Below are 18,631 nucleotides of genomic sequence, written 5' to 3' on the forward strand. Positions count from 1 at the left end.
TTACACGTGAAATGATGTGCTAATATACTGCTTTCCATGGTGCTCCAAGTATAGTAAGTGCATAAAAACACCCAGACGTGAGGGAGATCTGGTTTTGAGTTACAAATCCTTCCTAGTCATCTCATTGGCTGGGACGATCATTCTTGTTTCCTTATTTCTCCAAATGCATCTCACACAAAGCCATTTATGCTCCAGATAAGTGGACAGGGCTTTGTTTAAGAATTTGTGGGTTTTGTTTCTCCATCAGAGTCTCTGAATCACCCACTCCTTTTTGAATATAATTAAATCAACAGTCGACCAGAAAATATCAAATGATGCACAAGTCAGAGAGGACAGGCAAGACTAGATGTTGCTAATTTTATAGTTTTCCCCACTTTGTATGTATCCTCATAACATAGCAATGACCAGGCAACAGGGAATAAAGGCACTGTCACCTGAAGGGCAGGTATAGATGTCCTAAGAACCATGTCAGTCAAAGAGCAAGACAGAAACCAAAGACAAGAGACAAGATCCAGAAACAAGTGACTGGAAGGTCTTGTTCTTGGTTTAAGAAGTTAAGCCAGGAATTTAGCAAAACCATGGGACTGAGCACAGTAAGGAAAGACCCTCCTACCTCACAGGGAGAGAATTAACATCATACTTTATAACAATTTAGTGCACTGGAAACTATCTCAAAATCTGAAATGATGAACTGCCAATCATTTGTGTGGACTTTACAAAAAAAGTGAGACAGCAAAGATAAGATATACAGTTAAGAAAAACTGATACCTCAAGGTAAAGTACATACATTAAAGAACATTACAGTTGTAATAACAAGGGGACAAAGTTAATCAAATCAATGTAGTCACTAAACAAGAGTATTTATTATTCTGTGTGATAAATTCACAAATAGATAACATTAGCACTCTTCTACCAATACACAGGAGATAACAGAGGACAAGAACTCCATGCAAGGAAAGCTGCTTGTGAATAAGAGTAATATGAGATGCTTTTATTCTTATAAAACATGTAGAGAAAAATTAGAATGTATAGTACTGTCAACAGAATTTCTTTGATATTCTTAATTGTGTAGTAGGATAATCACTTTAATATAACTTTGTTTTGTTATTTTAAAAAATTACCCTGCTCTGATATAATTGCTGCTTAGTAATAAAAAGACTGTGACACAAATATGACCCAACCACATAGTCAGAGACTACAAAGAGATTTAGAGTATACAGAGATCCTTCCATTTTATTTTGTAGATTTGCAATATTCATGAGCTATGAACTTGCTGTATATTTAAATAATGTTAAGTATAAAAACCCTAGAGCCTCCGCCAGAAGGCTTCAAGAATTTTAAATATTTGTAAAAGGCAGGAAGAGCAGTTGAGCCGAGCAGGGCTGAATTGAAAGGCACTACGGTGATGAGTCAGATATATTCATAGACAGTCCAAGACAGAAAAAATTTACAGGTTCTTGTTATGTCAAACAGGATGTGAACAAACATTTTTGTTGAGTTTGTCCTGTTACAGAAGAAAGGCTTTAAGTATGTTTTGCATGTATTTCTCTAGTCAAGGTACGGTCACTGTCTTCTACATTCAAAGTTGTACTCTCCTTATACTTAAGAGCATGAGCTACCCACTGGTTTTATAAAAAATTTCCTTTATACTTCAAGTAAAATACACCTAACAGAAATTACAGCTTATGACCAATGGAACTAGTAATTCAGGATGTGACATGGTCACAGAGAAGTAGAATAGAATTTTTGTTTATGTAAGAAACTCTGTGAGGTGCTTTCTGAATTTTTTTGGTTAAAGATTCCAAATCAGTTGATTTTGATGCATTACCATTATAGTGTTGAGGACTCTATGAAATGTCCTGGAAAGAAACTATGACTTGAAACAGGCCAAATAGGGATATTCATATCTTATTTTTTTGAAAAAAATAAACACATATTTGGTAACATGAAACATAGCAATGATCATGAAAAATTCGAGGCAGAACCAGACTTAAAAATATAAGTAAATATTTTCCTATACTGTAACATTATCTATATTTGTAGATTAAAACTGCTTTTGAACATTTTATACCTGACAAAGCCGTTGGCTGTAGACAGGAAATAATGTCAGCTTATAAAACTGAATCTTCTTCCAACATTATCGCAAAGATTTTAAAGATAACCAACCAGAATATCAGCCTCTGTTTTGATCAAAACACTCACATCCTGATCTACATTTATTTGTCTAGAGTCCACTGCTTGAGCTCCCAGTAGCTTGTTCTTCACTCTATGTGTGTATAAATAACATCAGACAGAAGGAAGTTTTACTTTCTTCTGAAAGCCTCAGAAACTAGAAAGCAATTATATCAAACCAGCTGTGAATCTAACTGAAAGCAAGGTTTGCATTATTGTTATTTATTTAATAATAAATTTTATTCACTCATCATCTGAATACTCAAGAATACATTCATGTGGTTTAAGAAGTACAAAAGTGTATACAGTAGAAGTACCCATCATTTATTTTTATTTTTGCTTTTGCTGTCAATCATGACATCACTGGCAAGTGTCAACTCTCTGTTAAATTTTACATTTTTCTTGTGAAGAATTTCTTGTAATAATTTAAATTCTAGAAAGATACTGGTCTTTTACATGACAGAAATGTAGATGAAAAGTAAAGAAGAAACCAAGGAATTTAAGAAATTTCTCATAAGACTATGTCCCAGCACAGATGTCATTTTGAAAGGAAGGCCACATATCAAAGAACTGGTAGGCTTTCAGGAGTTGATGGCGAGTATGGAAGAACAGGATATTAGCAGGAAGAAGAACGAAAGGGAAAAAGGCTACCATGGAATCTGATAGACCAAGGGGAATGAAGAAATAAAGTAGAATAATGAACAATGGGAAAATAGGGGAGTTTAAATGCTGTACTTCTGTAGAAGATACATTGGAAGGCCCTAAAAGTTACCTCATGATGAGACATGACTAGATTAGGACTTAGATATATCTAGAAAATACAAAGACAAAAGCAGGAGAAAATAACAGAAAGTTTTCATTCTCAAATACTGAAAAGCAATGAATAATTTCTCTAAAATTAAAGTATTTATTTGTTGGATAAAAGTCCTTGCTTTACATGGTAGCATCAGACTAGAATATGACTGTGGAGAATTTTGGGGGCACTGGTGGTAGGCAGGGTGTGAATATATATATTTGTAGAGGCAAAAACCTGTAATTCCCAAGGCAGATACAATCACTTAAACCAACTTTACTTCAATAAACATGTGAAATAAGACAGAAACTGAAATGACTATGCAAGCTGAAACCATGCAGAGTGATCATAATAATCAATGGAAAAATCCATGACTTTCTGTTCTGTGACTTCAAAATTTTTTTTTAAAAAACATTAAAAATCCTCTTACTGTCAGTGAAAACTGAATAAAGTAATGAAAAAGTAGTAAAATTAATTTTATTTTTAGTCCCCTGTAACTTCAAGCATTAGAAACACTGAGAATTAGAGTACTTTCTTTGTAAAAAAAACCTACTAAGAATAGTTTGAGCAGGGCTTGCCTTCTCATCAGATAACTTATAACACAGTTCAAGCAAATCTTTTCTATGCCTCAGCGAATAGTCATACTCCTAAGTTTGGATCAGCTGCCGACATTTTATCCTTTACACATCCAATGTCGTGAAATATCTCAGAGTTCATTTGATGTGAAGTGTTTTTTTTTTTTTTTTTTTTGGTGCTAGCATCGCTTCCTCTGGGACATCTTCATTTTTTTCGTCACAAACACTTTCCAATTTCACTTTCAGCATTTCATTTCTTTGCTACACTTTCATCTTTGTTGGCCAAGTCTCTCTTATGAACATCCATTTTTCATAAAATGGATGATAGTGCTGTGTGTGAACTGAGTACAGACAAGCAGTATCAGCCAATGACAGATTATGAAAAAGTGGTATCATTGGCCACTGATCATGATGTGCATCTGTTATTTACAAAGAGATTTATATGCAATACAATTATTCCCAATCAATATATTGTGGTAACTGATATTTGACCTTGTTTTGGGGGGGCTGATATTATTTAACTAAACTATGGTATGTGAAATTTGTGTAAATTGAAACCCTAAAGAGTAAGGTCTCCCTGTATTTATTGAGTCCTAATTATATGCTAGATACAATATTTAACAGTTTTAAATGGATTATTCAGCTTCATTCTGACCATAACCCAACGAGATAGTACTCTTGTTATCCTGATTTTATAGACAGTGTGACTGTAGACTTTCACCGGCCATCTTACAGAACTATTTTCCACATGCGTGGCAGAGTACAAATTTGCTAGTCATGTTAAATCCAAAGCTCTTTCTTCATAATTGCTGACTCACTACTATTAAAAAGTTAAAAATGATAAGTAACATAAATTCATTTGCATTGCAAATCTAGAGTCAGGGTCTCATAATAGCATAGAAGGGAGAAGGATTATTTCAGAAGATGTTCTGTCTTTTAATAGTGGAGTACCAAAATAAAGAGAGTTACTCTTGGGTCCCGAAGGAATTTATAAGTTCTTAACATTCTTCTTCACCCAAACTATTTCAATGATCATCCTCTTATTAGGAACAAGGAGGATCTTTACAACAAACACAAAACTTCTTTCCAGGAGGATATAAGCTCCTTGAGGGGTAAGGGTCATGTCCAGCCATCTTGATACTTGTAGAATCTAGACTTGTGCCTAGTACATATTAAGTGCTCAATAAATCTTTATGGAATGAAAGACCAAATACACAGATTTTTGTCTCATGAGAATCAAGAATAGCAAACACAGGTCAAGGTATGGAGTTAAGGCTCTAATTTTAGGGGAAGTAAATTAAAATTAATTGGTAAAATAACAGAATTTAGATTTTCTAAAATATAAGATTTGCTGCCTATATTGATTTTATATGCTTCATGTTGCCTTTGAAGAAAAGCATAAAGACATAACTTTGAGGGATCATTTCTTCATAAGAGATGTGTTACAAAATTCTAAACTATAGCAGTTATGGAAGACTACACTTTAGCTATAAAATTCAAACTGCCTATCATCTGCTTCTCATGTATGAGAAATAGTTTTCTCATGGATTGATGATATTTACTCACTGTATTTGTGGCCTGAAATTTGCAACATCTTATTTTAAATAAAATCACTTCCCCTCTGGAAACTATGTACGGAAGGTATGGCTACTTTGCTTATATAAATTGAAACAGAAAGACTAAATTTCTTTGAAGAAAATTTATCAAAATGAAATAAAAGTAAACATATGAAATAATCCATATTGCTTTTTAGAAGAACATCTCAAAGTTCAGCTAAAAATAAAAGAATTTCGATGCCAAAAGTGATTTTAGAAGCTTATTAGAAAATTTTAATATAGGGTCTCTTTCAGTCTCATCTGAAGAGATCAACATTACCAAAGCTTTAAAAGATGTTTAATTTCTTTGCCCAAATTTTCCAACAAGTAATTTCTATAGTATTTCAGAAATTAAGTTTTATAATTCAACTGAATTCTGCCCAGCATTGTGGCATAAGATTATTCAAAATCATATCACTGAGATATGATTTCATTTTTTATTGGCACAATATATTACTTAGGTGATATACTGATGTTAGAGATTATAGTAGACAAGGACAGAAATATTAGTACTAATTCTCAAAGAATATGTAGATATCATATCTGTTAAATCAATTTTTATACCTAAAAACCAAAGTCACTGATGCAAGTATTTCTCAAATTTACTATTAAGTAGAATTATTTTCCTTTAGGACTATAGTTCAAGAAATATGATGACACTGAAACTTAAAAATATACCTTTACTTTTAAAGTGCTGATATCAACGTAGAACATCTTGAAATTTTATAAATAGAAAATATTTGGCTTATCTGTAGTGCTTAATGTTTACTTTGAATTTTCATTTCAGCACTAAAGAATATTTATTTTAGATGCTCTGAATCACTTCTAGAAAGCAAGGCAGTTTCTCTGAAGAGGTATGTTTTGGGAATATTTTTGCCAGTAGACAGATTTATTGTTGATGGCTTGATGTCTTTCTGTGAGAAGACAGACAGAGCAGGCATGAAAGGTGTTGACAGGAGCAGACAGGGAACAGGTGGGAAAAAGTAGAGACTTTGTGGCTTGAGGAAGGTACTTTTTTTTTTTTTAAGATTTATTTATTCATTTACACAAGAACCGGGGTACAGGCCAGATGCGCAGGAGGGTGAGAGGATTCACCAGAGACAGAGAGGGGAACAGAACTGGCAGACTGACGAAATACACTGCTGAGGGGAGCAGCGGGTGAGACAGGAGAGGTCGGCCGCGCCATGTGGGACCCTCGCCTGTGGGCTGGGATCAAACCAGCGCTGCAGAGGCTACGGACAGCTTCACAAGGCTGCGCTCAACTGCCTGCGCCACCAGGGGAGGCCCTAGAGGGAGGTACTTTATCACATAGTGAAAGAGAAGTTAAGGGCAGCAGATTCAAGCAAACTACGTGATTGGGACAGGACAGGCAGGAACTGTGGGCTGAGGAAGATGTGATTCCAGAGACAGCAAGAAAAAGTCTCCAGGCAGTGGAGACTGAAGCCAGGGAGACACAAAGACAAAAACTGAAAGACAAGAGTCATACGGAGAGACTAAACCAAGGAAGAAAAAGGGGGTGGGGGGAGAGAGTTAGAGGGAAGTAGACAGACACAAAAAGTGCCATCAAGAGCAGTGACCCAGGCAGAGTTGACAGAGGGAAAGAGAAATAGATGACATGTGAAGCACAGACAGCCATGAGAAGTGAGATCAATACTTAACATATGGTAAAAAGCATGAAAATTTCTGTCTTAGATACAGTGGTCCCGACTTACTTTTCCAGCAATTAGGGATAGAGCATTAAGAGCTATGAGACACAGCTATGGAGTCAATAGAAGTAATAGCTCTTCCACATTAACTCATAACTTATCATTTTGAAGTACAAATACAAATTCATATTATTTAGTTATTTATCCAAAAGCATCCCCAAAATAATTAGTTAAAAATCTTTTTTTTTTTTAATCTTTAAAGGGAAGAGTTAGCTCTGTAAAAGGAGAGTTGCCACCTTTACTGCCAAATTCTTCCAAGGATTTTTCACAAATTGGTTCAGAAAGCTGTAAAAAACATGGTGACTATTTTTAATTTATTTTTTTTTAGTGAGATTTCTGGAATGAGACTACTTATATTCACTGTGATTACTGGAAAACGGAAAGAATCAAAATCACAGCATAATATTGGACTGATGAAGTATAATTGGGGCAAATATTGGTGATCTACAGAAATATCACATATTTAGGTAGATTGATTTAAATGATTCTTTAATCCGTTTCTTTCCTCCAAAGTTTCTCATTCCAGTTAACTATAATGAATGATTCACCAAAAACACAAGAATTTCTGGTGGTCAACTTTTAAAAAATTCATCCCTTCTATTAACTAATTATAAGGTAGCCTAGAGCAATGAATAGGGAAACTAACTGATGAATAACAGCTACAAGACCAGTTTTACAGTCAGGAACAAAAACTGTCTGAAAAGTGTTATTTAGTTAGTAAAAACATCACTTAAAGGATTAGAGGATATATCTTTTGAATGGAAAGAGGAACGCTACAATTCAAGAGTAGTATATGTAGTCAAAAGTGGTACAGTTTCATATATGCTAATATGCCTTGAATTTTAAGGTCTGCTTACAAGGCAAAGTATAGATTTTCAATTATCTAATTAATTTAAGCTGTGTCTCAAACATATTAGACATATTAGGCAGCTCAACTTGTCTACACTCTGAATGACACCAAATCCTAGAAGCAATTACTGTTGATTTTTCACTGTTATCTTTAAAAAGAAGTGATTATTCACTAACAAGAGATAGAACTCCTCATTGTCATTCCCTTAAGATGTATTTTCAGCAATAAAGTGAATATTTAGCAAATATTCAGTAAGTTCAGTCAGTGTAAATAGTCAATCTGGACTGCTTAAGCAAAGAAAAATTAGGGTTTTCTACAATTCAAATTTACGTAGAAATTGCACATTTCTACTTTTTGTTCTGGTGGAGAAAGGGGGCTTGATAATTAGGTACAAGTTATCAACGATCTACTTCTTTCACATCTAGAACCAAGACAGGGTTATCTAAACAGAGAAATTCTAAAAGTTTAATTCTTAACTCCTAAGCCACCTACAATGGCTCCTTTTTTCCTTTTTAAAATTTTTTTTTTTTTTACGTTTATGGTGCTATCTTTCTAGCTCTGATATGCCAAGATACTGATCCCTTCACACTTCAGGTGAGCCAAGAAGGGTTCCATCCATTCACCTCCAGACATAAGCAACCTCGTCTGTGAATGCTAGGGTGCCATACAAATGTACTTTTCTATATATGTCACTTAAGGAAGAGTGGAATAAGCTTACAACTTATTGGTACTGGTGCTTTATGGTTACTATTAATCTGAGAGGGCTTGTCAAGTGGGGGTGACAAGGTCAGGTTGTCAAGGAGCCATAGAGAACAGGGCACAGAGTTTGGAGCTGGGTAGACACATGAAGTCTAGAGAAATTACATGTAATCTCAGATAGGCAAATACTGCCCTTATCAGTGGGAGGCACAGATCAGGACTAGAAATGTGCTAGATATGCTTCTCAGCAAGTCCTTCCCTAGCTACCTAACTGAAAATTACAAAAAAACCCAACATATTTCGGGCCTTCTCTTCCTACTTTGTTTTCTCATACCAATTACCACTATCTAACCTACTATATACATTCCTTATTTATCTTGTTTATTGTCTATCTCTCCAACTAGAATGTAAACTCCAAGTGATACCTTTATCTGCTATAACTCACTGCTATGTCCCTGGCCCCCAGAGTCACGTCTGGTTTTGCAGTAAATGCCTGACGACTAGAGTGAATGCATCTAGACTGAATTCATGTGTGCAAAGAGGCCCAAAGGGGGTGCAGATGGAGGGGGCTGAAAGTAAATATGCCTTAGTAGCAGTACTTACCCAAATTCAGGCCCAGTTAGAGCCAGTTTGGCAATGAGTTATATGCCATCCAAAGCAAACTGTGTCTAGGCTTGTAAGAAGTCAGAAGATATCAATGCTCTGAACCTTGTCTGTTTTCAAAGATTTGTTTTGCTTTCATTTTACCCTGGGGAAATGCCTTCTAATAAACAGTCAAAAATTACATTATCTATTTTGGGGGAGCAGCACACAACACATGATCACTTCTAATTTCATCTTAACTGCTACCCCAATGTTTCTGTAGTGGTATTGTTCCTAGATTTTCATGTCCTATAGGTCATTTTTCTTTTAACTGTTGGCTATCCTTTTGATTTTTCACTGTATTTTCTATTTTTCTGTGGCTCAGGTTTCTATATAACATTTTGTGGCTCATCAATGTCACAGAGAACACAGGAAAAGAAATAAATTATTGTTGCTTATAAACAGAGACAAGGAAATAGAAGACTGACTACTTCTACAATTGCTTTTTCACTCCTTTCAATCAAGATAATAATAGTTAAAAAAACTAAGCCTTAAATTTTAAAATAGCTAATGAAAATTAAGAGTACTGCTATATATATATATACACATATATATTTAATTGATTTTTACTGATTTATCAATCATTTATAAAACTAGGTAATATCCAGGGCTCAGTTTCATATCTCAGCTCAGTTTCATATTTCATATTTTTTTTTTTTTTTTTTATAGAGGCATGCTTTATTTATTTGTTTGCTGGTTTCTTTGTTTGTTTTGTTTATATATGCACTGGGTACAGTCAGAAGCGCGGGAGGGCGAGAGAATTCACCAGAGCCAGAGCGGGGAGCAGGGCAGGCAGAAGGACCGAAGTACACTGCTGAGGGGAGCAGCGGGCGGCAGGAGAGGTCTGCGCGCCATGTGGGACCCTCCTCCGGTGGCCGGGGAGCAGCCGGGGATCGAGCCGGCGCCGCAGAGGCCGCGCGCAGCTTCGCAACCCAGCGCTCAACCGCTGCGCCACCGGGAGGCCCCATATTTCATATTTTTGAGGTAACTTCCTTCTGACAAACTAAAAATATCTCCTCTGGATACTGTAAAAGTTCTAACATTTCATAACATCTCTATGAGTGAGATAGATCTATTGTCACTTTATAACAAACAAACAAATAATGAGAATGTGGGCTATTCAATAAATATTGATCCAATTCAACATTGTATAATTCCCTGAATAACTTTTTATTTATTAATTTTTTAAAAAAGATTGATTTATTTATTTATTTATACAAGCACTGAGTATAGTCAGAAGCACGGGAGGGTGAGAGAATTGACCAGAGCCAGAGTGGGGTACAGAACAGGCAGACTGGTGAAATACACTGCTGAGGGAAGCAGTGGACGCGGCAGGAGAGGTCTCTGCGCCATGTGGGACCCTCGCCCGTGGCCTGGGATAGAACCGGGGCATCAGAGCTGTGGGCATCTTTGCAGCCTAGAGCTCAACCACTGCGCCACCAGGGAAAGCCCTGGAGACACAAAGTTTCTTTTTTTGACCTGTTGGAACAGCCTTTATTTGAAGAAGACTTAGAAGCAGCAGGTACAGGAGCAGATATGGGGGTACCCTGTGCTAAGGCAACAAACGAACATCTAGCAGGACCAGATGCCTAACTTCAGGAGAGCAACCTTGCCTCTTGGGATGTGGGGCTTTGAACGGCATGGTTGGGAAGCACCAATCAGGAGCATGCCCCTAAAATGTTCTCATTTTCACCTTTTGTCTGCCTGAATAACTGTTTTTAAACTGGCTGATTTTACCAGTAAGAAAACACTGTTACACAATAGAAGGAAGTTGAGGAACTACTCATTTGACATATATTTGCCATGGATTCCCACCATTCACTCTGTTATTTAATTACTGAAAAGTCAGACTTCATTTTAAGTACAAGGTACAACATTGCCACTCCTAAAAACATGACTGTAATGAAAATAATTATTAGCGATATTTAAGCACCACTTAAACTTTTGTTAAATCTGTTTAAAAAATATATATTCATCAGAAACATTCAAAAAACAAAGTTTTAATGAACAGATCTACTATTTTGTAAAGGGAAACATTTAGTTATAAAGGGAAGACATAATATTGAATGATTATGTATTTTAACAGGTAATTTCATTGTGATAATCATGAAACATTAAGTCAATGGATGAAGGCATGTCAAAACTTAAGAAAAAAAACATAATTAAAAAAGTTGGAAAGAAGAGACTTCACTAAATTAAATGTATGATCTGGACATCTATTACTAACTTGGTTCAGCACATTTTTTAAATCTTTAATATTTTAAAGATAAAAGGATTATTGATCAGAAAATGTAGGAATTTCAAAGGTACTTCAACAGCTTTTGGTTATTTCCATGTGTATTTCCTCTCATCACTTCAAGTAGGTCACAACACAATTTCATCATCTCTTACCCTATTTCCTCCACTCACCCCTCTAAACTTCTGGAAATGATATTTTCATTATTCCAGTTACTTTTTAATCTCCAGATCCAATCTATTTATCATCAAGGATTGTAGATTCTTCCCAGTTATATTTGTTAGAGCTCTTTTATCCTCTCCAGTGCCACTGCCACCATTCCAGCTCATGCCATCAACTTAATATGGTTCCTTTATCATCACAGTCTAATTAGTCTACTGCCTCTGGCTTCTTGCCCCCCCCCTTTATTAAATTTATTTTCTTACATCATTGTTAATTTTTTTAAACAATTTGATTTCTCCCCTCAGGTGTAGTCCCTCAGTTCTCCCCCCACCATAGCACTTGTTTCACAGACCACAGTCCCCTCCCTTGGATTCTTCCCTCCGATTCTAACCCCAACCCCTCCTGGCTGTATGTCTCAGATCTGTGGTCAGCTTGCAAGTTTTGTCTTTTTTTCTGATCCACTGTTCAGTTTCTCTATGTTCCACATACATGTAAAATCATCTGACATTCTCTTTTATCCGTTTACCAAATTAATATTTCTTTAAAATCCCATTTTGATCATGTCACACTGTTTAGCATTTTAAGGACTCTTTGAGGGGAAACCACTGATCTTGGTTGAAAATCTACACAGTTCTTTATAAGTAACCCTGGAAAACGCTGGAAGTGTTGGCCCTTTTCATTGATGCACCTTCATGTTGAATACAGTTTCAAAAGAATGAGCCCATCCACTAGCAGAGGGCCAGGAAACACTTTGTAACAATAATTTCTAGGGAAAAAGATAGTCATCACAAACTACAACTCACTGCTTTGTCCCCGCCATTCAGAACAGTCATCCTATCAAGTCTGCTATTTAAGGAAAATAGTAAGTACTCAATAAATATTTGAATAAATGGACATATGTTGAGGTGTGAATATAAAATCTCTTGATTTACGACAAATTTTTTAGAATAAAATCTCACCTTCAATCTAGGTTACTGAGAATAGCAAATTCTGTCCTAAGAGGAAAAACTGGGCAGAGAAGAGCTGAATTTTATACAAGACAGTATAAAATCTATTGAGTGTGGTATAGAATAAACTTAATATATTATCTTTGATAAACTGTACAGCATAGTCTATCAGGTAGTGGGGAGGCAAGGGTAGGAATGAACTGTCTTCAATTAACTTTTTAGTGCTTTTAAACAAAGTGTTGCTCTTAAATACTAAAGTATCAAAGCAAAGAGGAACCTTACAAGGTTTTATCTAAAAAAAAAATTTTTTTAGAGGTTGTTTCTACTTAGTTTGAGTGACTGGCCACCAGAGTTGAAATTTAAGCCTCTTGTATTAGTTTTCTATTGCTATCTTCCAAACATGGCAGATTAAAACATTATACATTTATCACAGTTTTTGATGGTTAAGAATCTGAACATGGCTTAGCTGGGTGATTCTAATTTAGGGTCTCCCACAAGGCCACATTAGGAATGGGTTGCGGTTTTCATATCTCAAGGGTCAACTCGGAGAGGCTCCTGTAACAGTGTCAGTTACTTGCCTATTGGTAGGCATCAGATCCTCACTGGCTCTTGCCTAGTCATAGTAATTTCTTGCCATGTGGGCTTCTCCATGGAGCAGCTCATAAGAAGGAGGCTGGCCTTTACCAAAGAGCAAATGAAAGGACAAGAAAAGTGCCTACTCTGTCAACACTCACTGATCTTATACACTCACTGCTGCCGTAAGCAGCAGGCTTGATAGAACAGTAGAAGGACTTTTTCACAATTCAGTTAGGGTGCCTCCTTTGGTGACAATATCTTGTGGGGCTAAGACAATGGCCTTCAGAATGTGTTATTTGCTATAAATTAGCATTTAATGTACTCTGTTACTTCCTCCAGCTCTGGGAATGAATGGGACTGGCCCCTCTTCCTATTACCTTTAGTGATCTATTTGCAAAACTGTTGCTTCCCACTCTCTGACTTCAGGCTCTGTTTATCTAAAGGTCTATCAGGTGACATAACAATGATTCATTGAACTTGAAGCTGACACTGACATCTTGCAACTTTGAGCTTTAATACCACTGAATCAACAAGCAAGGGAGAGTGTGACTGTACAATTTGGGGTGACTGATACCAATTATTAAGGGAATATTGAGTTGCTACTACAAAATAGGGGAAAAGAGGAATATGTGTGTAATGCAGAAAATCCTCTAGGACATCTATAATTACTTCCCGTGATTAGTATCAATTGAAACCCATAAAATTTAGTTCATGCAGCATTACTAATGACCCAGACTCTTCAAGAATGAAGGGGTGGGTCATCCTCCCTAGCAAGGAACAATAGCCAGTTGAGGAGCATATTAAGAGCAAAGGGAATATGGCATGAAGTCAGTTATACATATCAGCTACAAATATATGACCAATTGCAAAGTGAGGAATAATAGTTATGAACATTTTGCCCTTATATATTTTTGCTTTTTTCCCTCCTTTTCCCCCTTATCCTCTAATGTAAGATGTAACAGCTACTACTACTAATTACTTTCACCTTTCAGCCTTGAAATTAGAGGATATCAGTAGTGAAAGAATAACTATCAGCCAAGAATGATAAAGTCCAGAATATTTTTCATGAAATGTTTTTCTAAAGACTGTAGGTCACAGCAATTTCTCTTCTAGCCTTGATTCTCACTGGTTGGTACTGAATCAGAGGCAAATATTTTGTTTGAGATCCTGTATGGCTACGAAGTCCATTTCTTAATCAACTTTTTATTTATCCACATATAATCTCAACAGCAACAGCAACTGCCTATATTACTTTCAAATTGCTTCACCTACTCATCTTTAGTGAGTTTGTGGGTAAGCATTTTCAGCTACTTAACAAATTTCTGCTAGTGGATCAGACCCATGCCATATGTTACCAATAATTCATTCAGTGATTCAAAGCAGAACAACATGCTTAATTCACAAAACAGAATCTTATATTTCATTAGCATATTTCTTTCTCACCTTAAAAAAGAAATCATACATCTCTCATCAAAACACATACCTGCTGAGACTCGGGGACAGTCAGGCAACATAGATTCCACTGATGTGTCTAGAGGTTCTGAGCTAGAGACCCAATTACAACAGTTCTGTAATATAATAGAGACAATTTTCTGTTGAAACATAATTTAAGCCACACCAACACTTTAGGCAGCAGAGATTAATTTGTCTATATAATGCATCACTAAGAAGTATATTCAATTTATTTTCCAAACACTGTAAAATTTTTTCATATGTAAACAGTCAGTAATTATTCATGATCAACATGAATGTGGAATAAAGTTTATCTTCTGTAATATATTTCTAAGAGAAGGCTAGATGTCCAAGAAGTAAACAAATACATATAGGGATTAAAATGAAGTGAAATTTAAAAAGGCATCCATTTTTAACTTTTAGTCGAAATAAATATTAATTTAAATATGTGAAAGAATAGTTACATTTTTAAGCCACATTCTCTGTAATACTATAAGAAAATTTTCATTTATTCTTCAAAATGTGGTTCTTGTAAACACACCATCTTTTAATTATTACTTCAAACTGTCCAAAAGAGGGTTGTATCAAAATAGTTCAAAAGAAACACAATCTGGTGAATTATAGCTGTGTGTCTGAGGACACAAAATCTCCAATATTAAAGATAACCTCCAAGATAAAGATGAATTACAACTCAAACAAATGAAATAAAAATAACTGTATTCTTTCCATATATTGAAGTCTGAATTTGAAATCTGGTTTAAAAAATGTGATTAACTTCATATAGCTTTAAAAACATTTCCAAAATATCCCCCCACGTTTTCTCTCTCTCTCTCTCTCTCTCTCTCTCTCTCTCTCTCTCTCTCTCTCTCTCTCTCTCTCTCCTCGCTCTCTGATTTTCCAGACAGTTTTCATTTTAAAAGAAATCATCCTATCAATCATGTTGGAAAAATCGCTGATTGCTATTCTGGTAAACAAGCATGTATTGTGTATTTTTAGATGCTTGCTGCCCTGGTTGAGCACCATGGAATCCGTCCTCACTGTGGAAAGATCCTTGACTGGTAGATCAAGTATCTTATTGTATTTCCTTAATTCATTCTGTCTGGAAGAAGATGTCAGCTGTGTTGCAGTGAGGAGAGAATTTCAAAGGCCCTGGTCCCCACCAATAAAGGCCGAGGAATGGCTTTTGAATAGATTTGTCAAGGCAACCCTACTGTTCTGGGACCAAGGAGAGCAGGAATAACATAAAGGAAGGGTTGCTGTATGAGATTAGAAAGTGAAGTTCACAAAGCATGGCAGATTTTTGTAAGAAACAGTAGATCAAGGAAACTATTGAACTGCGTGGAAAAAAAAAACATGAAAACAAACACAACATCTAGTAATGTTCTTAAATGCTTTCTCTCTTTTTACATTTAAATTGGATAAAATATTAGTATTTTCATGTATTATAAAAGCTTGATAGTTTAAAGTGGATATGTATTCTATAACTTGCATTTCTAATCTTAATTAACAGCTGAATGCAAAATTATACAATGTAAGAGAGCAGAAATTATAAAAGAAAAAGGGTTTTTGAAGATATTTCATACATTTGAAATAAGTAAAATTAATATTACTATTGATAAAATACCACATCAGAGAGTTCTAGATAATGCAGATTAGCACACAATTAGCCCGCTTTTATATACAATGTGACACTTGCTTGTAAGAAATAAGTATTCTCCAAAGCAGTGTCAAGATATGTAAATGGATGATTTGTTTTATCATTCATCACAGCCCCTAATAAATTCAAAAATCATGACTTCTATAGGTACTAAAAATAGGCTCCCAATGATACAGGGAGATAGCTTCAATGAAGAATGACTTTCTCTTTCTTGCTCTTTTTCTTAAACAATTCAGTCTTTTCAATGACAGCAATTAGCACTACCAACAGACAGGCAACGATTAGGTATATATTTTAATTATTATTAATCCTACTGGTACCTTGAAATCTGATGGAAGTTGGCTATTACCCAAATGATATGTCAGTCTTAATACTGCTTACCTAGACTTCACATGTATAAAACTATGACTAAAAGAATATTTCTGATATTAATAAAAGTGATGATATACTGCAATATGCAAGTAATTAATCATCATCTAATGCATTATTATTGACCCTTAAAAGCTGAATAAGATGAACTTTATCTAGGTGACCTTTATTTTAATGTTTCTATTTTGGGTAATACTGGATTATAACTGTACCACACCTTACCACCAAGGCATCTATAGTTCTCCACCACTGTTCATTGGTACCTTCTCCCATTTGCTAACCACCCTCCCAAGCCTCTCTGGGAATCTCAATCTTACAGATTTCTTTTTTTCTTTTATTATTTGCTCTCCCCTACCCCCTCAGGTGTAGTCCCCATAGAGTTCCCTTCACCAATGCACCTGTGCACCATCACCTCAGTCCCCTGTGCTCCTCCCTCCCTCCCTCTGACCCCCTCTTCCTCCTCTTTCCCTGCAGTATGTCTCTGATTTATAACTGTCTGATTGTGCTTCTTACAGTCGAATTTCTAAAGTTTGTTTTAGGTTTGGTTTTGTCTGATCTTTTGTTTTGTTTCTCTATATTTCACATATGAGTGAAACCATCTGTACCTGTCTTTCACCTTCTAACTTATTTTGCTTAGTATAACCCCTCCAGTTTCATTCACATTGTAAACGGCAAGAGTTGACCTTTTTTATGTGAGTAGCATGCCATTGTGTTTGTATATATCACATCTAAATATACTCATCTGTCATTGGGTGCTTGGTTGTTTCCATAATTTGCTTATGTAAATAGTCTCGCAGTGATCATAGGGGTGCTTGTATCCATTTGAATTGCTGTTTGTGTATTTTCAGGTTAATACTTAGGAATGGAATTGCTGGATCATATGGTATATACCTATTTTTAATATTTTGTAACTCAAACATTTAAAGCAAAATATAGGGTAAAATTTTATGATTCTGAAATTTAATTTTTATCTAGGCGATGTCTAAGCTTTGATCTCTGATAAAAATACAAAGATTATAACACTCTAGTTAAAGCGAACATGTTCAAGATTTCTCTGGAATGACTAAGTACCTGTGTAGGACTGTAAACGTTTTACACCTTAAGTTTAATGGATATATATGTGAGAGGCATGCATGTACATGTCACATTTTTCACCTCAGTGGGAATAACCTATAGAAAAAAGGGGACAACAAGGTAAAATATATCAAACATAATGCATCTTGAGCCTTAGATGCAACCCTGCCTCATACCAACGAACAAGCAGAGAGAAAGAAGCCCTTCACCAGAGTCAAAAGAGGGGGTGGATCATATCATTAGAGTTTCTCTGAGTTTGATGGCAAAAAAGGAAAAGAATGGAATCTAATAGGTGTTTCCTAAAGTTAAGTGTTTTCAATTTAAAAGTCTTTTATTGGAGATTCACACAGGTTTTCGTGGTTGTAAATTCTTTTTGAAATGTAAAGTCCTGGGAACTCTTGATATAGAACAGAAGTACTTGTATATCAAGTGCTGAGGAACTCTGATATTTGAGTGAAGGGTTGACAACATTTCAGAGTAGACAGCAAATAAATTATTATTTTATTTTGTAGGAAAACAGAGAAAAGTATGTAGTAGGTATTCCTGTGCAAGGTATTTAGAAGTATTTGGAGATGCTTTGTTGGTTGAGTTTAGACTTACATTGCTTTTTATTACATTTGGATTGAGTTGCAAATAACCAATGCCTTAGGGGCTGATCTTTAATGTTGAAGTCATTGTGTCCTCAGAAAAGAACAGCTATATTTCACCAGTTTGTGTTCCCACAACTGACAGTCAGAGATGAATGGTGATAAGTAAGAGTGACTATTATACAGAACCATATATGTGGCGTGGCTGAAGAGTTTTGGGGACTAGGTATATATAAGGAAACACTTATCTATGCAAATTTTCTTTATTTTTAATAATAAAAATGTATACATTTAAGGTGTAAAACATGTGATCTACATATAGTGAAATAATTACTACAGTCAAGTTAATTAACATATCCTCCCTTCAGATATTTACCACTTTTTTTGGGCTCACCACATGAAACTTACCCTCTTAGCAAATTTCCAGTATTCAATGCTATATTATTAACTATAGTTACCATGCTGTATATTAAATCTTTAGATTTATTCATCTGTTATTTGGCTGATTCCAAATAACAGGGAAGTTGGGGATTGAGGGG

The 18,631-nt window shown here is 35.4% G+C and overlaps 1 protein-coding gene across 6 annotated transcripts in view; it reads right to left on the reverse strand.

Moving 5' to 3' along the window:
- FAM172A (family with sequence similarity 172 member A) overlaps positions 1-18,631 on the reverse strand; it is a 433,278-nt gene that overhangs the window by 159,240 nt on the left and 255,407 nt on the right. For all 6 annotated transcript variants that reach the window (XM_054688529.1, XM_054688531.1, XM_054688526.1 and 3 more), the window contains one exon: positions 14,437-14,521. In XM_054688529.1, coding sequence (XP_054544504.1) covers positions 14,437-14,521 — 85 coding nt within the window. The remainder of the gene's footprint in view (positions 1-14,436; positions 14,522-18,631) is intronic.

This window comes from Talpa occidentalis, unplaced genomic scaffold (assembly GCF_014898055.3).
Source record: "Talpa occidentalis isolate TD23 unplaced genomic scaffold, MPIMG_talOcc4v2.1 talOcc4.6, whole genome shotgun sequence".
Lineage (NCBI taxonomy): Eukaryota > Metazoa > Chordata > Mammalia > Eulipotyphla > Talpidae > Talpa > Talpa occidentalis.